General features: G+C 42.5%; 1 protein-coding gene across 2 annotated transcripts in view; it reads left to right on the top strand.

The window, feature by feature from the left end:
• The first annotated feature begins 447 nt into the window (after positions 1-447).
• slc9a1a (solute carrier family 9 member A1a) overlaps positions 448-22086 on the top strand; it is a 40009-nt gene continuing 18370 nt past the window's right edge. Inside the window, exons 1-5 of one of the 2 annotated variants that reach the window (XM_049582504.1) lie at positions 448-1593; positions 12695-13167; positions 15709-15959; positions 17217-17434; positions 19172-19374. In XM_049582504.1, the coding sequence (XP_049438461.1) occupies positions 1302-1593; positions 12695-13167; positions 15709-15959; positions 17217-17434; positions 19172-19374 (1437 nt within the window). In that variant the 5' untranslated portion in view covers positions 448-1301. The remainder of the gene's footprint in view (positions 1594-12694; positions 13168-15708; positions 15960-17216; positions 17435-19171; positions 19375-22086) is intronic. The other variant, XM_049582505.1, reaches the window with a different exon arrangement.

The raw sequence follows: 22086 nt of genomic DNA, 5'->3' as shown, positions 1-22086 counted from the left end.
GCTAACTAAAGGCTAAATACTGATCTGTGCAATGGTATTTGTGTAATTAGCTGATTACAGTCAAGCAACATATAGGCTGGGAAATGTTTTCAGCGAGGCAATGGTAACAACTGGGAGGATGTCATGGTGATTTAAGGTGGCAATACTAAAGCAGTGAGCATTTGCAGCAGTCTGGTTAAGTGTGCTCGAGGATAAAATAGTGCTCTCTGGGGTGTGGTCTATAATTGATCCTGACCTTTGACCTCTTGGAAGCAGGTGAGCAGCATTCCTATGACATTGACACGGCATCCGATTTCTCCTATTAACACCACAGACAAAGCATTCAGGGACAGATGTGAGAATTGTCTGAGCATTTATAATTCTTTTTCTTACCCAAAAGATACCTTAAACCTCCTTTCCTATAGGTGTCACTATAGTCGTCCACCCCCCTCCCCTCTCACTCTACTCCTCCTCCTCCCACCCACCAAACCTCCGCGAAAGGGTGTGCGTTTTGAAGGTTGTATGAAGCTAAACACCACCGCAGACAGGAGCTGTCGCCACTTGCCTTGACAACCCTGGGACGAGCCTGTGACGCCGGGTCAGACCAAACCCCAAGTCTTCCCTCCTCATCCTCCCTCTTGAGCAGAGCCCCCCCCCGACCAAGGTCTCGTCCTCCCGGGGAACACACGGTGGAAATGCCGCATACACGGACACTGATATCAAAAAGTTGAAATACTTAAGTGCGCGGCAAAATGCAATGTGGCAGCAGTGTGGCTTCTCCTCAAGGTCAGTATCTGAGCACCGCCGCCTCACGGACGTGTTTCTCGGGCAGTCGGAGGGAAGAAGAAGGAGAGGCGTGGAGGGGGATGCCGCTGTGTCTCGCTTGCCTCCAGCATCAACAATGACATCTTTCCCCCGACGCGGACATTGTTAGTCACTGACACAGAAACTTGTGGAACGCCGCTGTAAAAGAAAATACATAGGTTAGGTTCGCTTTTTATGACATACTTGTTGTGAAAAGAAACTCTTCCCACTTCCCAGCACCTTGGCGTTTCCTGCTTTCCTCCAACGGCCTGTGTCGGTGCGACGGTTCACCTGGCTACACCGAAGTCAAGCTAGCTAACTGTTAACTGACACAATGGAGTTCTGGTTCGGTTTAAGCTAACCGACCGTTGAAGTCAGTTAGGATGTTCGACGGGGGAAGACGTTAAACTAACCTAACGTAACGAAGTTGTGCTCAACTTCCTTGAACTTGCTTGTTTTTCAAGTGGACTTTTACCAACTAATTTCGTTCACCCCTTTTTTTTTTTTAATTCAACAACATGCCTTCGAGGAAAAGTTCACACAGCACGGCTGGCGCCGGTACCAATCTCCCGGAGCGGGGGCTGCTCCTGCTGATGGTTCTGGTGCTGCTGTGGGGGTTCATGTTCCCTCTTGGAGCTGCCAGCCCTCCGGAGAGCTGCAACACGGAAAAATTGAACGAACATAAAGCAACCGAGAAAGCACATAACTACACTAAAAAGGCGTTTCCTGTGCTGAGCCTCGACTACGAACACATACAGACCCCCTTTGAAATCTCATTATGGGTGCTGCTGGCCTCTTTAATGAAATTAGGTGAGTATCATGTAAATGTCACTCATGTTATGTTGCCTGAAGCCCGGCATTGGAGCACAGCCTGTCCAGGAAATGCTACAAGGGGTTGTCATTGAAGGCAACTTTGCAGCAGTTGCTCAGAGGGATTATCACAAGCATGTCAAAACAATTGTCTGTTTTATTAGGCTGCTCTTTGAATCACATGTTGAAGATAAGACTGTGTTCAGATAACTACAGCAGAGATAGCCTAGATAAAGCAACTTAAATAAGCCTTGATGCTGTTGCAACATCTGCACATATAGTCATAGATGTGCTCACAATGATTAACAGAAAGATCAAACCCTTTAGTTTAATCTCTGACCACCCAGCAGTCTATATTTTGGATACCAATTAAAGCTGCCACGAGCTGACAGAACAAGTTGGACCAGAATAGCTCAATTCAGCTGGAAACTCACAGGATAGATCTGTATTGCTGCTCAGGCAGGTTACTCATCAGATCTGTCAGTCTAATGTAGAGGGGGTCTTTTGCTAGTGCCGTCCTTACTCCTTGCTACAGTGATGACTAAGCAGCTTGGTGCAGCAGTCTGGAGGTTTGACAGCAACGATTTGGCAAGCTTTCAACACAGGGGAACCTCCTGCTATGCTATTGTGAGCCAGAGCCTTGCGACATTTTCATGGATGTCTCCAAAGGGAAATTTGAGGTGTACCACTTTATGATTGTTCACAACAGTGGTGCAGACTGCAAGACATCTGTCCAGCTCCTCACTTTGCTCTGTTGCTGTAGTATTTTCTGTCGACACCGTTTGTTGCTCCTCCTCTCTCCACTTGCTGATGCTCTCCTGTCTTCCTCTTTCTCTCTAAGTACCATCATGTTTCTCCCTCTGTCATCAGTGCCTCCTCGTGTTGTGCTGTCCACAAAACACTGCATTGTCCCCCGCTATCTTTTTCCAAGAGCCAGCAGCTTGTCAGTTGCCTGTGACATCAGGGGCCTGACTGAGCAGCAGCCTGTAGCCAGGGAGGATACTGCCTCACTGTCTGGGCGAGAAGCCCAGTGTCTCTAGGGAGAGGACAGGCAGAGAGGGACCACCTGGCTTGGGTGGCTCTCTGTTAGGACGCAAACTCAAGGGCACGGAGTAAAAAATGACAGATGAGGGTAAGGAGAGTGACTTAAAGAAATGATGGAAGTACAGCAAGCAGAGGGGAAGGAGAAAAGTAATGAGACAGAATGAGTGTATGGGCTGACAGCAGCCGACAGTGGTGAACTTAAGCCTCTGATTATCCCTCTGATGGCTGAAAATGGGCTGTGGGTAACTCAATGTGGCGGCAACACTACTCAGCCTTGGCGCAGCGTCCGATTTGCGTTCATGGACCACATATCTTACAAGCTTAAAAGCACAGCCACAATCCATTCATCTCTTAAGCAATCCTGCCAGTGTGCATGGTGCCTTTCTGTCCTTATTTTTCACATGAGTACTTTTCTTGAATTGATTATACCCGGTGCAAAAGCTTTCTATATAAATCAAGACCCTGGGGACGTAATTTCACTGGGAATATCCCCTAACAGTGTTAAAGTAAGTGGCAAGGTCCTTTTCGTTAGGCGACATACTCTTGTGATCATACTACAGACCAGTGTCACACACAAGTAATAATGTTTTTTATCAGTCTATGACTCAAAAGCTACAGTCGTCTTTGGAAACCTGCTATTTAGTCCACATTAAATGAGCGGTGTTTGTTTTGTTTGTGTAGGGGAAGGATGTGTTTGATAGGATCTGTTAAGATATTATCTAAATGACCTTGTTCCACTTTGATTTCAATGCAGCATGTAACAAGAAACTCTCAAACAATGAGTACACTTCTAAAGTGTAATGCTTAAAATAGTTTATAGCCTCATCAAACATTCTCCAGGTACCAGCTTTAATGTAGAGCTTTCACTTTTATAAGATCTGGCAATATTCTGTAGTAATAATTCACAAGTGGGTGGTGGGACACACCTTTTAGTATTTCCCTTTGATAGCTGTGAAGCAGTTTGGTTTCGTCGTCCCTTTCCTTCCAGCGAGGTTCCTTGTAACATGTCTTACAAGTCCAGTTAGTCTCACCTACCATTCATAATTCACAACTGGGCAAACAATTTGAAGAGGTGTGTGTTACTTCAGTGTGACTCCACGAAAGCCACACAGCAGTACATACAGAGGTGCTGTTATCTGAGAATAGTTTTTGTTGTGGTGACAGTTGGACTGCAACCTGAGCCTTGTTTCCTGTCAGTAGGAGTGAACAAAAGGGAGTGTGCAGAGTCAGAGAAATAAAAAGGATTATTTAGCTAATATGTAATGTCATGATACAGATCTGTTGAACAAGAATGCATACTTTGAGAACATTTTTGATTGTTAGTATCTTACTTTATGGCGTGTTGCATCAGATAATGGCAGATATTCATTAAACGATACAATAACAACCACACCGTGTGAGGCTTGCAGTGATTTAATAGTCATGACCATGTTCTCAGCAGTGCTACAGTTTTATTACTGTGGTTGTCGACTGTGTTTTGGCTGTGCAAATTTAACTAGTTGTTATCAACGCAAGCCTCTTTTGTTATTAACAGACTTGTAGTATCAGGAATTAGAGGCACAAATGAGAATTATTTAATGTTATACTCACTACATTTGTCTTTAAGAGCTATTCAAGCACATACAGACATAGAAGTACATTAGTGGAATTACAGGTATTTATATTGCAGTCAGATAATTTGTTATTTTGTGTTTTTGTTGTTTATAAGACAGCAGCAGCAGTGTATAAGGGGAAATGCAGGAGACTATACTCATTAATTCCTGGGACAGCGTGGGCACACTCAGGTTCCAGAGGTCAGGAGGGAACCACTCCACTTTGAGTGGGCATGTAAGTGCTTCAGCTAAGAAAAGTGTCCTTTGTCACAGTTTAATAGTAAGGCCCAGAACTGTAATTTCATCAATCATTGTTAAAAAAAAAAATGCTGTAACCTGGTTTTACTGCGATACAGTGAAAAGCCAGTGTCAGATTATTGATTTATTTGTCCACTCCTTTGGTTCTTGCTGATTCTTACACCTGTGGAAAAGTTTTTTGCCTCGTAGTTAGTAGACATGACTGTGATCGTAAATCTATTTTCACAGGGTGTTTTTTGAATTTGCAAAATGCACAAATGCACAGATGTTTAATTTCTTAAGATCCATTAAGTCTTGATTAAGTGTTTCAGGAATGCCACAGTTGTGTACCTCATTTGTTTGCTAAGTAAATGGTTCACTCAGAGTCCTGCCCATTCCTTAAAGGATTGCTGTATCTATGGTAAACAATAGGCGATAACGAAGGTGGGAGACACTATCAGTTTCACAAGGTTGACCAATAAACCACCTGTATAATCATTGTTGAACTGTGCTCTGCATATTACAGTTACTATATTCTTTAAATTCAATCACAGCATTTAGTAAATGAAATTGAAATTTAAAGCAGTGTGCCAGAATCAACCAGGAATGGGCTTAATATAATTTGCATTTTAAGACCCAGACAGTGTCTGGTCAGACTTTGACAAGACATATGACTCTCTGTGAGTAAGTTCAAGTAATACAATAATTGTTGTGTGGAGTCCAAAGTTACAGGATTTGACTAACCCATTAAGAGATATGGGCCATAATATTGTCCTTATCGATAATGCCTGTGTGGGAAAGATTCCAGGTACATCATTAGAAACCCCACCCTTGGCAAAGCTTGAGTAAATGTGTCACAAGCAGCTCTCTCTGGGGCTGAAAAATGAAGCCAAGTGCCAAAAACTGCAGTTCCTCTACTGGCCACTTGAGGCTGGCTCCAAAAGCAAGTCAATCTTCACAGACACCCATGTTGAAATGCTCAACTTTACAGTACATATAAACATGTTTGCAGCCTGGTACAAAAAGTGTTTTTGGTCTCTATAGCTAAATTATCTATTTGTGAATGGGGGCTTTTTATGTAACTTCTTCATTTACATTCTATTAAGGCTTAAGTTTGCACATAATTGAGGGCGTCGACAGTTTGAGTGACAGGCTGCGTCTTTGGGCTCACAGACTGATCCACACCTTGCTCCTCCACAGCTTCACTCTCTTGTCCAAACATGATCACTTCTTACTTAAAGAAATCCGAAATGGTGAACTCAAGGCTTCAAAACAGGATTCCACAAACTAATGGGTGACATCACAGTGGCTACTTTCACTATTTCTTTTTTTTTTTTTTTTTTTTTTTTGTAAGTCTGGTTACAAGCAACACACATCTTATTTTCAATGTGTTACTTAGGTTATGGCTTAGCACAGAAGTTTCAAGTTTTTTTTAAAGAAAAAGATGTCTTTAATCTTTGAAATAGATGTCTTTGCCTCTCATTTAATAAGATTACTCCATATTCATGACATTTCAGTAAATAGGCTTTAAAGTAATAATGAATATTGACCAGTTTAATGGTTATCCAAGCTGTAGTTGTGCCACAGGGTTGCAAGCAGTAGTCATCATTTTAGGCGTCATAGCCGAAGGACATCCTGGCAATTAGTGGTTGCAGTTGACACAGTTTTTCATTTCATCAGTAGATGAGTGGCTTAGACTCTGTCAACTTTATAATACATGACTATTTTTTGTGAGTCACAAGACAGCCTAATAAAGGTAGATCTACTGGTGGTATTTACAATGTTTATGCTTGTAACAGACATTTAATTCTGTCACTGAATTGTGCTCCATTCAGTAGTTATTGTGGAACATGTGCTTGTAAATTACAGTAAGGATCACACAGTTCTGTTGCTCAGAAACAGCCATCATGTGAGGAGTCCCCCATGTGAGCCGGCAGTATTGTTGTGCAGATATGGCGTCAAGGATCATACTGAAATATACCAGCAGCAGGCCGTTATTAATAATTTAAACCAACACTCGTCTTGCGCAAGCAACTTGAGAAGCACAATGGTCTGCTCCAAACAATCAAACAATGACTCATAAAAGCTTATTTTTCACACGGCCCTCTTGTCCGGAACAAAGCCTACATCACCCTGAAATAAATGTGTTTCTTGACCTCTCTGTGAACATCAATATGTTATGGTGTTGGAAAGCCAGCCAGCCAGTTTAACGTCTCCATTTCTAGGAGGAGAATCAAATAAATGTATCATCAATCACCTTCTATAACAAAGCTACTGTTTAAATGTTTTCTCTCCTTTGTGCTTGCTCGCTCCTGCAGATTTGGTTGCCAGCATTGAACAATTAGTCACCTGGCAACAGGACACAGTTCCTTGCTTTGGAAATCATCGTGTGTAACAAGTATCAGGCTGTGCTGATGCTGGGTACACATGCGGAAGTAAAAGAGCTGTTACCCTTTACTGGTTTTCAATAACCTTGGTGCATAAAGGCTCTCAGGAGGGAGAGGGGCAAGGACACAGTGCCTGCCATTATTGACGAGCAGCCAAAATGAACCTCCTGATCTTACAGCTCATATAAACTGTTACAGATGTTTTGCACAGTTTTTTTTCTGCCACAGATTACACTTACCGCCTGTATGCTTCATACATATGTCTTGGCCACACTGCAGCTGTGTGCCATGAGTTATTCTTTGAAGTTCACTGCCCTCCTTTTCATGTATCTTATCTCCTGCAGTATGGCTCTTCACTTGATGAGTACCGAAGCCCATAATTGGAGTCATGCTAGAGAGATTAAAGAATGTGTTAACTGTCACCACTTCGCCAAGCTTGGACGTTTCAGTCTTCCTCCACTGAGCCTTTTGTCCTGAGTCCTGCATGTGTTGAGGTTTTTTACACTTAGAACAGGAAGTACTGATGCTGAAATGGCTTTTTGTCTAATTCCCCTGGTTGTCCAGCTTGCACAGTCCTCACTTGTCCCTCCCGGTCATCCATGAATGATAATGGGTCATTTAAAATGTTATTCTTGGATTCGGTGTTGAGTGTGCCGTTGCTCAAGGCACCAGCAGTAATCCGTTGAGTCCATCCAGTCACGACCTGTTTACTCTGTCCTCAAGGGCTACACTGTCCATCTTTTTATTGAAGGTTTTGTGTAAATGGCTTTTTTTTTTCTTTTGCAAAGTTGTGACATTCAAACAGTTTAAGTATTTTCTATCCTAGAGGTGTGAAAAGAAATTCCTGTGAGCTGCTGAGTATTGTTCCACCGCTTCTGCTGGGGCGAGCCTGAGTGCAAACTACTATTTTTGCAAAGTTTACAGACTCAAGAATGTAAGCTCTGGTGCTGTGAAGATTTAAGATCTTATTAGGGCTGGGCGGTATGACAAAATTTTCATATCACAGTTTTTTGTTTTTTTTTTTTAAATCATATTGGTTTCACAGTATTGGACGGTATTTTGCTCGTGTTCGGCCGACCTGACATGCTGCTGTGTTGTGCTATGGCCTATTCAAATGCCGGAATTTGTTATTTACATGACAACGCCTGAACGCAACACAGGCTCCACTCCATAAGTGCCATGCTCAGACTTGGGGCGGGTCAGCTTCGGTCAGGAAAATGTGGCCCGAGCTGTGCTCTGGTGTGCTCACCTGTGTGTGGGTGTGGGTGTGTGGCTTAGGGCTAGGGTTAGGTGTCAGGGCGAAACAGAGAGAAGAGGAGAATTGTAAACAGTGGTGTGCCACTGCTAGCTGCATATAGGGGGAACATTGCTCTTTTTGGTATGAGTTTTTCTGGGTCGTCACTTTCAGGACTCTCCGGCAGCCATTTTCGCCTCTAAACTTTTCTCTGTGCTCTCACTCTCACCCACTCAAGTGTGCCTGTGGTGTGCAGCGGTGAAATGGGTCCCCACTGAAGCACTTTCCCGCCGTGCACATTCCGGATGTTTTTTGGGCTATTCACCGGTATTGCGGTATATGAAAAATTCATATCATAATGAAAATAAATACCGGTTTTTGGTATGAACTGGTATACCGCCCAGCCCTAGATCTTATATTGAAGTAATGAGAATTGCCAGGCTTTGCTATGATATGAAAAGATGGTGAGTGATAATATTGGCAGGAAAACCCCAACAGAACCTGATATGATGTGTTGATACTCAGATATTAAAAAAAAGAGCCTGTCACAGTCATCATATGCCTGTCATTTTGTAATTGCCTGATTAAGCTTCCAATGCCAGTCCACTGTGGCCTTTATTTATGGATCGTGATTCAAAGAGTGAAAGCTGGAAGCCAAAAGCACCCTGGCTCATGCTCATTACTTAATGTCACTCGGAAGAACACTTAACACAAGGGAACATGGGACTCCTCGTCTTCTAATAATACTCCCTCTTGGTTTCCATGCCACTGTTTGAATTCAGTTTTACTTGAGTCTTTTAAGTAGAACTTTGAAGTATGGGCAAGTCTTAAAGTGAGTGTAAAAATGCTCTGCGTGACCAGGAGTTCTCCCTCTGGCTGCTCATGGGCCAACAGATGAAGTTTGTCTAACTAGGCCACTCCCAGGTGTAAATGTTTGGGTTTATGGATTTGCGAAGCCACTGCAAGTACTCCCTGTGGACACTGCTGAAAACAAGCATGTGTTTCTAGGCAAGTTGTCTGAGTTGCGTCATAAAGAGCATTCCATTCTGTAATTTCCCCTACACATACTGTAGGCATGCTATAACTTGATTATTAGGATTAAATTACACCCCTTATAGATTGTAGTTGGAAGCTGCTTGCTCTCTTCTTGGACTATTTCAGTTTCTTTAAGATGTGGACCTCACTTGTTGTCAGCTGTTGACAGAGACTGTTTATTCTTCCAGTGCATAGCATACATATGCAATATGTTTGCTCAGAAATGTAGAGCACAAGGCTCCCGATGGCTTGAAAAGGTAAACACTCTTTGTTAGCAGATCGTGTTTCCATGGATCTCATAACACCTTGTTGTGTGCGTTGAAGTCTGCTGCCCTCTGTCAGTTTGCCACCGGCCGGACATGCGTGTCTTCCATTAAGGCAAATGCTACATGCATGTGGTATTTAGCAGACCTCATGTACATACATGATGTTCTGCTAAAGCCAAATTGTTAAAAGGGGACTAATTGAATTCTTTGCAGGTGTTGACAGTCAATTGTAATAAAGCAAGGTGATAACAAACAGATATTAGCTCTCAGTTACTGGCAGAATCACATAAAATGCTATTATGAGTATAAATCCCGTGGAAGGCCTGTCACTGTAATCTATTCTGTTCAGCTGGGAACCAATTAGCCAACTGGAGGTGTGCCGGCCCACTTGCGTTATCTGGTGTCATCCATTCTTAGCAGAGATCTGTGCAGTGTTGAAGTCTCAAACGCTTAGACACGGCCTCTTAATTATGTAGCAGTGTCTATAGGGGGTTGAGATGTTGTGCACATTAATGTGGTAATTCATGGTGCTAATTTAGCTCTCATTTTGAAGCCTAGAGTCTCCTCTGAAGAGACTGTGTGCAGTTGATAGTCTCAGAACAAGCTACAAGCTGTGGAATTTACATCCTGCTTGCCATGTAAGCCATCGGGGGGGGGGGGGGTGCGCACAGAAGGTTTCTATTTACTGTGTTTCAAGCAGTTATCACAGAATATCTTTTGTCAGCCCACCTGGCTGCTAAGCCTCTATGGAGCTGTGGGTGGTGCCAGTTTTCCAATAAAGTGCATTGGAAAAAGAAGAGCGCTCAGTCTCTGACATCTCGCAGTGGGAAAATTAGGTCTCCTTAGATCAGACCATTTAAGATAAAGACTCCCTCGCTATCTTTCCTCAAAGCTTCAGAGCTACAACTGAATGCAGCTGCATAATCCACAGACATGCACTTGTTGAGCCTCTGTGCTGAAACACTAATAGTGTTGTCCTCAAGCTGCCCAAGTATGGACACCCCTCCCCCTACCTCAGATGTCTTGAATTCCCTCAGAGAACTTCTGATACTTTGACATACTCTTTGGACAAAGCTCTGCAACATTCCATCTTTTATGTCGTGACTTTCAGTGGTAATTCTTGTTTTCTGGCAGCATGTGTGCAAGACCTGGCCATCGCATAACGAACTGTGCAATGTGGTCATAAGTGAATATTAATTAGCTGCTCCACTATCCTCAGTCTGCAGACGTAAGCAAACTGGAGCAGGCCCGAGCTGTTCACCTGCCTGCCCTACCCCTATTGGCTCAGGAGGGAACACACCCTGTGGCTACTGTGGCAGATGGTGCTGCTGTCACTGCACCGTCCACTCTTGTCTTGAAGAGCTCACTTTGTAGCCGTGCTGCTTTTTGATAATTTAACGTGTGTGCTGCTGTGGGTGCTTTGATCCAAGCTTCACAAAGCAACATGGGCTAAAATTCTATTCATCCATTTAAAAATAAGATTATAGGGGTGGGTGGACCACATATTTCCAAAGAATAGCTGCAGCTCAGGGTGGATATGAGGAACAACTTGTTGACATGTCTCAATTAGCATGTCAGGCCCTCTGCGTCTGCCTCTCATAAAAACACTCGCACACTGACTGCAAAATACAGCTCTCATTGTACCATTCACAAGGGCATTGAATCCTTTTGAGGCATTGAAAGCAGGTGCCAACATGTGAGCGTGTACCATCAGAGATCGTGTTGCACATAACTCAAACATTAAAAATTAAAAGTCAAATTCAAAGTTTATTGTAGTGGCAGTATTATTTGCAGTGCTGGCAGATTAAGTTTCACCATGATATGCCATTCTTTATCTGCCCCTAGAAGATTGTTTAGCTTGTGTGTGAGCATGTAGCCTTATTTGGTTCATATTTCTTTGTGTGTTTGTGTGTGAGTGTTAATGCAGCATGTCGTCAGCAGGTACCGTGCCAGCTGGAAGATGACATGTCCGTGTGCTGCTGTAGTGTACTGTAAATATAGCCGAGGAAAGACTTCTCACTATGGGATGCATGCTGTGGTCTCTGTGAAATCTTCACCTTCTTTTGCTAACTAGTTATGCAGGCTGCAGTTTTTCCGTCACCTCACTGTGTGTATATGTAGCCTTGTCTGTGTTTAGAGATTCATGTCAAACTTCTCAGCAGCTCAGGAGTGATGGTATTTTTAGACCCATATTAACTAAGTTACCCATGTCGTGCCAGCCTTTTTCAAGTCAAAAAGACAGCCTTTTAAAGTCAAGCAGCTTTTGTCTGTAGTTAGGCGGTAAGTCTCACTGCTTGTAAAGACATTAACATTAACAATCTCTCGGAGATCCCTGCAGAGCCGCTTGTGCTGTGACATGTGAGCCATGCAGCCTTGAGTAATAGTAGATAATTGCATAAGGTTATTTCAATTATGTGGAACTCCTCCAGAATTGGATTAGTATGTAAAAGAGAAGACAAATGGAAGCTGAAAGATTGTATTTTTGTTTGACTGGGAGCATTTTCTTTTTCTAAAACTCACCTCCTAAATGTGGGATTACGGCAGCCTTGACTTGCTGAACATGTCATGTGAGATCTGTCTACAGTAAATGTTTTGCATATTATTTCCATGTTTTCCTTTAAGAATTCACAAGGCTATTGTGTTGGCTATATGTCATACCAGTACCTTCACACGACACAATACACACACACACACACACACACACACACACACACACACACACACACACAGTGTTGTTTACCCAGCCTTCAGCTCAAAGGCCAGAGATACCATTTTATTCAGGTGTTAAACACAGGCTGAGAATATCTGTGGCTGGTTTGTGTTACAGACAGGTCGTAGTTCTAGTGAGCACTTAAGGGCAGGCAAGCTCTGACATGTCTGCATAACCTATGCAAAATCAGAAGTTTTTCCTTCTGCATTTCCTACGAACACAAAATACTGGTTTATGCTGAAATTTCTTAAGAACTCTGCAAAAGTTAAATTTGGCACCAGGGTGGTGCCTGTAATCACTGAAGTGTGGTTTGTCACAGCTGATTGTTCTTGTGGAGTTGACAGTATTCAGTTTGCCTTTGTAGTGTTGCTTTTTGTAAAATGAAAACCAATGGGAACAATTCCAGATAGTCCTAACTCACTCATCACTCAGAGACACACACAAACACAAACAAACACACAGAGCATCACAGATACTGTTAAGGCCTTAAGCAATGAGTCCATTAATTGATTTCCAGATAAATCGCTCCCTCATTCTTGTTCTTTGTCTCTCTCCATGACATTGCATCTTATCTTTTTTTCATTCCATTATCCCAGGGTTCCACCTGATTCCACGTCTGTCCGGTATCGTGCCAGAGAGCTGCCTATTGATTACGGTGGGTCTGCTGGTCGGGGGGCTCATCAAACTAGCTGGAGAAAAGGTACCCCCCGTGCTGGACTCCAGATTGTTCTTCCTCTGCCTGCTGCCACCAATCATCCTGGATGCCGGCTACTTCCTGCCCATCCGTCCCTTCATGGAGAACCTCGGCACCATCCTGATGTTTGCTGTTGTGGGGACCTTGTGGAACGCCTTCTTCATTGGTGGTCTGCTGTATGCTGTGTGTCAGATCCAGCCGGCCAATCCATCCAATCTCCACCAGATAGACCTGCTGCCCTGTCTGCTGTTTGGCTCTATCATCTCAGCTGTGGATCCTGTCGCTGTGCTAGCTGTGTTTGAGGAGATACACATCAATGAACTGTTGCACATCCTGGTGTTTGGTGAATCACTGCTCAATGATGCTGTCACTGTGGTGAGTTACCAGGACAGGAAATATGTGGTAGACTGGTAGATTAGAAGCACGTCTTAGAAGGGATATCCCAATCTGATCTCAAAGATCTCGATTGTCCATCTGTCTCTCCACTCTGTGTTTGTGGCAAACACCACACACCATAAACAACAGCAAAATACAGTATGAGGGCATGGTCACACATGAGCGAATGCAGGCAAGTGAGTGACTATTGCTCGTTGTTGCGATATTCGTGCTGAATGTGGGCAGTGCCTGATATGATGGAAAGCTAGCTTGCTAGCTAATACAGCAAAATATGATGTTACAGTGTTCTTATTTTCCATCCCTGTCTCCCAACTTACTGCCAGCCAGGCCACATCTCTTATTTAGGGCAGTTTGTGATTTTCATGGTCAGTATCATATGGTATTGGCTGGTTAGACACAACAAAAATCAGTTTGTCTTGGACACATACTGCTTCGCCATTGGTTAAGGCTGTGACTTCGCCAGTCGGTGTTCACCAAAGTTGAAAACCACACAATATGAAGATGCAAATTTGCCTTTCCACTGCAAGCAAATGTTTTATACTTTGCTCATGCTGAATAGACATGAAAGGGAGGCAAATATTCTTTGTTCTGAGACTGTTTATTTAGGTTATTTACCTAAGTCATGTGCATGTGTTTTATTTCATCTCAGTGTGAGAGAGTATCTTGCGTTTTGCCTGTTTTTTATCTATGGTACACAGTGTTTCACCACAGGTGCTCATCATGCTACTGCAAGTGTAACAAAAGCCCCACGAGCAAAAAAACAATGAGAGCAATTAATTGATGTAATTGGCGTAAAAAAAAGTACAGACATCAAAAATAAACACTCAGTTGAATACAGTTCATTCAGGTAACACAGGCAAAGACTGCATGGAAGCAACAAACACTGGAGAATACTCTCTCACTGGGGAATTAAAGGGAGAGATAAATTCCCCTTCAGACAGCAACAAAGCCAAAATGATTACAGAAAGGATTTTTTTATTTAGGTGTTTGTTTTTTTTGTTTGTTTGTTTGTTTTTTTTAAAATAATAAGATTACGGAACAGCTTGGATCCAGCCTCTTTTTATTAATGCATGGTAGAGCTTTTCAGTTGCCGAGCATATTCACTGGATTGATTTTTAATAACTTTAATGTACTTGAAGTTTGCACTGTGCAGCTCTACTATCTAGGAAGAAAGAAGTATTGGATCAGGACTCTGTATTGGGTGATACTCAATATTAAATAATAATAATCGAAATTGGAGGCATAAAACTTGAGTGGCATCCCTAGTTCTCAGTCAAGAATGCATATGGTATGCTTAGGTATAAACCTTTGATTGTAGCCCTGACAAACTTATATATCATTATCAGAGCTGTAATTGGGTGGCAGGTGAAACTCTGATGTCCAGAAAGAAACAGCGTAGTCTCCTTATGTAGACCATCATCAAGTCATTTGTAAAACTTGCCACCCAGAAGGCTTCCCATTGACACAAATTAGAAATTTGGTGTTAAGCTCAGCAGTTTGTGAAGCAGCTAAAAACTCAGTCACTGGGTGTTATTGTCAGATCAGGTTGTGTATTAAGTGAATATTTTTTTAAACCTTATAGTTGGACTTAAGCTGTCGACACACAGCAAGTGATCCACTTGCAAGTCGTTCAGCACATAATAATCCTCAGCTCACAGCACAGCAGTTGGCCTGTACACGAACAGCACCACCTACAGTATCAAGTTACTGACAATGCTAGCACCATAGCTATCTGATGCACCAACTTCAGCTTCACCAGCCAGTTTTTTTTGACATCATCTGTCACAACACTTGAAGTAAAAACTGTGCTAAATGTTTCCAGAAATCTGCTCCATCACCAGGACATCTGCCCACTGTCTCCAGGTCATATGTTCAGCTACAAGTTTGGCTCCAGCGCACAGTTGAACAAGCCGGGCGGCACCATGCCATCATTGGCACAGGCAGTTTTGAGTACATGCTCTTGTGAGAGTCAAAGCAGAGCACATCAGCCTCGGAGCGGTTGGCAGTTGATCTGCATGATTAGCCTCTCTGGCATTCTCGGAGTGTGTAGATCCCCATAATGAGATACTTAGCAAAGGCTTGGTACAGTGCAGAAGTATCTTTTTATCCATTTGGCACAATTGTACATCCTTTAACTGCTCCTTGCAGAACAGTTAAAGGATGTACTCAGTCTTTACATATCCAGAATTATGTTCAGTAAGAACTAAGACAGAACCTGACAACACGTCTGCTGGCTTAACAGTTTTTCAAATCACCAGTCTGTCATGATTTACCTTTAGTTGTGGATTTGTGGTCTGCTCTGACATTTATCCTGTCTTTTTTTCTGCATGTAGCCAAATCTATTTTAAAAGCACATTCATCGTGACATCTTTATTCTATACTCCTCTTTTGAACACAGTCTCAGAATCAATACATCCACAAAGTGAAGGTTTATGAAACACACTAGAGTCATCCTAACAACACCCTGTTGCTTTGTTTCTATTGTTACCTATTCACAACCATTTACTCCTCCTCTCCTAGGTGTTATACCACCTGTTTGAGGAGTTTGCAGGTGCTGGCACGGTGACAGTGGTGGACTGTTTCCTGGGAGTCATCTCCTTCCTGGTGGTTGCGTTGGGTGGTGTCCTAGTGGGAGCCATCTATGGGATCCTGGCCGCCTTCACATCACGCTTCACCTCCCACACACGTGTCATAGAGCCACTTTTTGTCTTTGTGTACAGCTACATGGCCTACCTGTCAGCTGAGATGTTCCACCTCTCTGGCATCATGGCGTAAGTTTGGGTGATGGTTATATAAATAGACTTAAATGTGTTATTTCTGTACAAGTGAAACGTCACTTTGCCACCGCTTTATTTAGTTCGTAGTATTATTTTCCTTTTGGGGTGTGAATGTATGGTTAATCATTTTCTGCTTTTACCAAATTTCACCAAAAACAACCTGAATTTTGAGCATAAACCCTAATTGGTTTCTTTTATTGGCATACATTTATAGGCATATAGGCTTTTACTACTCCATAGGATCTGCATTTACAAATTTAGGATCAAGTGTGTCCAGTGTGCTCTCTGGTATCTGTGAAATACTCCAGCTGTTTCAGGGACGTCCCTCTTGTATCACATGTTTTTAATATGTGGATCCTTCCTCAGCGATGAGATGTCATACTCTATATAGAACCTTGAAACTGCAGGGAAAATCTATTTCAGTCTTTCCTCTGCGACAGTAACTCAGCTGTAAATCGTAGCTTTTTACATTCGCTATAACCAGTGGTGTAATGAATTAAACTGATCCAACGTCACCTAAACCCAGCCTCAATTTATTGGCTTCTCAACATCCCCTGAGGCGCCATTTCTCATAAGCTCTTCCAGTAGTTTCAGTACATTTTCTGTATATGGTGCTCAGAGTTATTGATGTTGCAGACAGGAGGTGATGATATACTGAGTGTCCCCTCTGAGTCATGGCCGGAGGACACGTAGCTTCAAGGACGATTTCTTCCAAAGCCTGTGGCTGTCTTCTTGCACCTCACATCAAAAACTAGATTTGTGGAGGTGTTTATGAAGAAGTAAAGCAGCTTACTTCTCTGAATTCCTTTCATCATTTCCCTAAAGCCCTGAAAACCAAACCAATATTGACATGGAGGGGGAGAGGCGGGTGAATGTTGAGCAGCTGCTGTGGCTAATGGGATATGAATTACGGTCATTTCTGGCCTCTACAGTTTTAACATAGAAACACTGCATGACAGCAGAATGGAATAGAGAAGTGGTCACCAGACGGGGAGGTAGACATCTTGACGTCACATGTTTCCAAAGTCAGTGTGGAACTCAGGCCGGATATACAGCTCTCCTTTAGTGGAAAACTCTGTCATCACTGATAATGCAAGTAAAGCTACCACTTCTTCTAAGGTGGCATTCCTCTGCAATTTGTAGATTACTTAGCTTCATTTTAATGATATGTTAAACAGTGTTTCATTTTGATTACATCCAAAAATGTATACATATCTCCTCTGAGCACACCTTTGTCTCTGCTCCTTCCAGGTTAATAGCATGCGGAGCGGTGATGCGACCCTATGTAGAGGCCAACATATCCCACAAGTCCCACACCACCATCAAGTACTTTCTGAAAATGTGGAGCAGCGTCAGTGAGACACTGATCTTCATCTTTCTGGGTGTGGCCACGGTGGACGGACCTCACGCCTGGAACTGGACCTTCGTCACCGTCACTGTCATTCTGTGTCTGGTGGCACGGGTCATAGGTCAGCTCTGCTGCAGTGATTCTCACAACTTCTTTAAATACACGCAATAGTGCCATGCTGGAATGTGTAGCAATACCGTATGAAGGGGAAACGGTTGACCTAGAACAGAGAAAGTGTTGCTGCTTTGTTACGTTGTCCGTTTTTGGGGTTGAGTCACGCAAGATGTTTTTGATAATGTGGTTCTGATAAATCTCTATATGACACATTTACACTTACACAGAATTCTCCATTAAGTGTTTTATTTATTTTGTGCTTTATTTAACAGATTCTTCAGTAACGGGGCTTAATTGCAAACCAAAAAGCGCACAAGTAAACTTGCTGAGAATTTATTTTCTAAGTAGATAAGTGTATTCTGGTAGTCTTTGAAGTGAGTTGCAAGTTACACAAAAAGGCTGTCTTTGTGTGGAGAAAAGGGAACTGGAAACACTGACAGGACTAAATTTCACCATCAGGTTCCATCGTGAAGTTGTCAGTGTGTGAGAGGAAGCGCTGCAAAGGATTTCGTGTTGACATCAGTCTGTCACAAGTCCTTCTGTTGATGATTTGTCATACTAGAGAAATTTACATTGCTGGAGAGAGAGAGAGAGAGATTGAAAGTGAAAGAACGATGAGGCACATTCATTCGTGCATCCTGACTTCTTTATTTGACATTCTTAGTGTGAGGAGCTGTTAAGGCTTTGAGTAGACGTTCCAAACCCTAATATGTTGTCTGTGATTGAGTTGTTGCAGTCACTAGTCATGCATATCTAAGTTGCATCACATGAGACAAGATCTTGTGATGGAAAACAACTCAGCAGTTCTTTGTCAGTTCCTGTCAGTTAAATGATCATTGCAATGGTTTTGCAGGTTATAGGTTGCCCAAAGTGTCTTTAGTGTCCCTTACAGGGCTGTACTGCAGTTCTGTGGTCGGAACACGTTCTCACCTCAAAGTTTGGTAGTAACTGGACCAAGACCACCTCCTCGAGAATGTCTGTCCGGTTGTTTTGGCGTGCACCCGAGTGTGACTGATATGTTCACACCTGCCCAAACGAACCACAGTTAGGAGGCAAACAAACTAGAATTCAACTGAACCAAACCAAACAGGGCAGGTGTGAAAGCACTCACAGTTTACAGAGTGGTTGAGTTGGAAGTTCTGCAGTGCAAATAAGCAATATACTGACAACAGTTAAGTATCTATTGTTAACATGTATATGGCAGCAGGGACGCTGGAAACTTTATATCTCCTGGTCCTCATAACAGGCACTTCTTTGTTGGTTGTTTATTGCAAATGACATATTTTGCAGTGCTGTGACCTACTTTCCAAAGAATGCTTTAGTGTTTTTAATCTTCCAGGCTGCAGTTGGTTTTCATTTATTCCAAATTCAAATAGCAGACTTTGCTGGAGATGGGTTTTCCACTATAATAACACCATATCCACAAGTGCAGATTGTTTGGAAAAAAGGGACAACGCATTACCAAGCATGCTTTTGGGGGAGAAAAGCAGATAAGATTTTCACTGTGATGGACTGGCTACATCAAGTGTCGTTATGTGAAAATAAATCAAAGCAACGACTGTGTGAACAGCACACAAAAATTGTGTTATTTTGACTTAGGTATACTTTTTTGTTATGGTCTTATCATAATGGCAAGCACTGGCATCTTAAAATGTCAGAAAGGACACTGTAAGATCTCAGTCTGTAAAATGCATACACAGTCACAAACCCCAAACTTGCTTTCACATTACATTGTCGTCCCCAGGTGTGGTTGGTCTGACCTTCGTGATCAACAAGTTCCGCATCGTCAAGCTGACCACCAAAGACCAGTTTATTGTTGCCTACGGTGGCCTGCGAGGTGCCATCGCTTTCTCCCTTGGCTTCCTGCTGAAGAAGGAACACTTTGCCATGAGAGAGATCTTCCTCACTGCCATCATCACTGTGATCTTCTTCACTGTCTTTGTTCAGGTACGAGTACCTAGTATTTCCTATTTGAAGAAGAAAATGTGTCATTCAGCCTGGCTTGCTGTTTTCAGCCTGCCTCAAATCTTAACCTTATTATGGGATGTTTTCATGACCACAATCAGAGCACACGTGAAGAGATTTCTGCGTTTTGACTCTTTCACTGTTCCATGTTTGAGACTGTGGGTTTTATTCATGCCTTTTGTTTTTTGTTTTTTTAAAAATATTTTTTGGGCCATTTTTGCCCTTAATCGATAGGACAGTTAAGTGTGAAAGGGGGAGAGAGAGAGGGAGTGACATGCAGCAAAGGGCCACAGGCTGGAGTCGAACCCGGGCCACTGCGGCAACACCTACCTCTAAGCCACCGACGCCCCTATTCATGCCTTTTGTATGTCACCCATTTCATTGCGTCTTTCATCACCAACTATATTGGTTTTTAAAAATCTCCTTTTTTGTGATGCATATTTGCCTGTTAAGTCTAAATTGAGTTTTCGCAATCATCGCCGTTTGAGTTCACACAGACAAACAAACACAAGGTACACAAATGACACCAGTCTGCCTCAGAACAAACTTTTTATTTGCAACCATTCAGTTAAATGTTTGTTGGGAATTGGACATGAAGGAACACAGGTTTGCCTATTTGATGTCACATCAAGTGGTCAGACCGTCTTGGTCTTGAAGTAAACCACTCTAGCTCGGTCAAGAAAATGTAATTTCAACATCTGCTTTGAAGTATGCTGCCAGACAGACGGACTGGCAGGTGAAATAATTTACGCATCAAATGTGAAACATATGCCGAAGGAATACAAAATATGTTTTATGTAGAGACACACTCCGGCTGAATCTTCTCACGGAATGAACCTTAACAAAACAAACACAGCACCATAAACTGCCTCAGCCCTGCGGTGTCGGATAAACTAGCCTCCCAGTGAAAGTGTAGGATGATTCTTGGATGTGAATCGGACCCAGAATGGAAGCAGCTAAAATAAAACCCTGAAGACGTGTTCTCTCCCCTCAGAGGCGAGATCAGAAACATGTTTTATTGATGCTGCTGGATTCAGCTCTGGCAGTCTGATGCTGAGACAGATGCAGACCAGGAGGGAGAGGGTAGATGCTCCTTTCACCTGCAATATGGAGCTATTTAAAAGCATGACTCTGTGAGTAAGAGTGAGCTTGAGTGTGTATTTTTATATGCAGAGAGCTAGTCCAGGAAATATGAAGTAAGAATCTTCAGCATGATATATTATCAGATTTTCTTGATAATAGTTGATGTAAGAAACAGTGTTTTAATATCTGGCTTACTTCTGATGTATTGTCAATATAACTATTGTAAGTATTCAGACCATTTATTTAAAAATGCTTCATTCATTATCCAGCCGTAGAGGAGAAAATAATTTCATATTTCTCTATTTATGAGGACCAAACATCTTCACAAGCATAGAGAGATGAGGATTCATTGTTCATCCAACTGAAAACAGGTCTCTGGTCTTTTCTAAGAGACAACATTTCCCCCACAATAAAACAGAGGTACAGAATATGACTGCTGCAGGAATTACCAGGGCTGCCCTCGACTAATAACTTTCCTAGTCGACCAATAGTCATCATTTAGGGCCATTAGTCGACAAGTCGCCCACGTGTTTATGGTATTAATTTACGTTTTAAAATTATATTTTGGGTGGGGCAACACAATGGTTTGAGTTGAAGGTGTGAGAAAGAATAGTATCAGTAACATTGTTAACACTGTGCTACATTACAGAGAAATACAAAACCGTACTAATGAACCTTCATTAATATAGGCCTATATTTTATCTACAAGTGCACATCACACACTGAGCGAGCCGCCTGTTAATGACGCTGTCGGCAAAGCAGTAATGATTGTGCTAAGTGGCTAATGGGCATGTAGCTACTTCCATGTTTCAGATGATACGTCGTGTTTGTAGTCGACCAATGAAGATGAGTTTACATATCACCTTGGGTTCGTCCTTCACCTTCCCAAAATGATCCCACACTTTGGATTTCCTTTGTTATTAACTAGCCTGTGGAATAACCACAGGTACCAGCCCTGGAAATCAGGGAGTGTAAAATTGCTGTGTCTTTAACTGCCTGGAAAACATGAGGTCAGGCACTGGGCGCTACTTTTGTGACCTTTTTGTGCCAGCTTTTAAGAGTACGGTGGCAGATTGCATCTGAGATTGCTAAGCAACCTTATCAAGCACGGTACCTGTTTACCTGAAATCAAGAGTGCAGAGCTGATCTTCTCCCAGGAGCTGTTTATAAGTGTGTAGGCCTACCATCCATGGGACAGATGTAAAACTCTGGGTAGCCCTGCACTAACATGATCAACTTTTCCATATTTATCAGAATTAATATTTACTGAAGAAGGGAAATATGTCTGTTGGCTGTGATTGGTTTGTGACTCCTGTCTGACTGCTGAGCGTGGCCTCTTCCTATGTCTGTCCTTTCAAATTAAATTCCCACATGGTCCAGTCATATAGGTTTTGTTGTTTTTTTGACACAGTGCAGCTCCAAATAGAGTTTCACGTTGTTGTTTTTTTTGTTTTTTCCCCCTGCTACTAAGTGACCAATGAAATCTTGCAGAGTAATGACCTTTCTGGTCGACTAACGTTTGGTTGACTATTACAGGGCAGCCCTAGGAATTACCTTTGTTTTAATAAGCCGACCTGGCAGTTAAGTTTGCCCTGGTTTCCTCGGCAAAAA

The sequence above is a fragment of the Epinephelus fuscoguttatus genome, linkage group LG8 (assembly GCF_011397635.1).
Source record: "Epinephelus fuscoguttatus linkage group LG8, E.fuscoguttatus.final_Chr_v1".
Lineage (NCBI taxonomy): Eukaryota > Metazoa > Chordata > Actinopteri > Perciformes > Serranidae > Epinephelus > Epinephelus fuscoguttatus.
The sequence above is the reverse complement of the archived record's forward strand: the minus strand, read 5'-3'. Positions and strand labels throughout refer to the sequence as shown.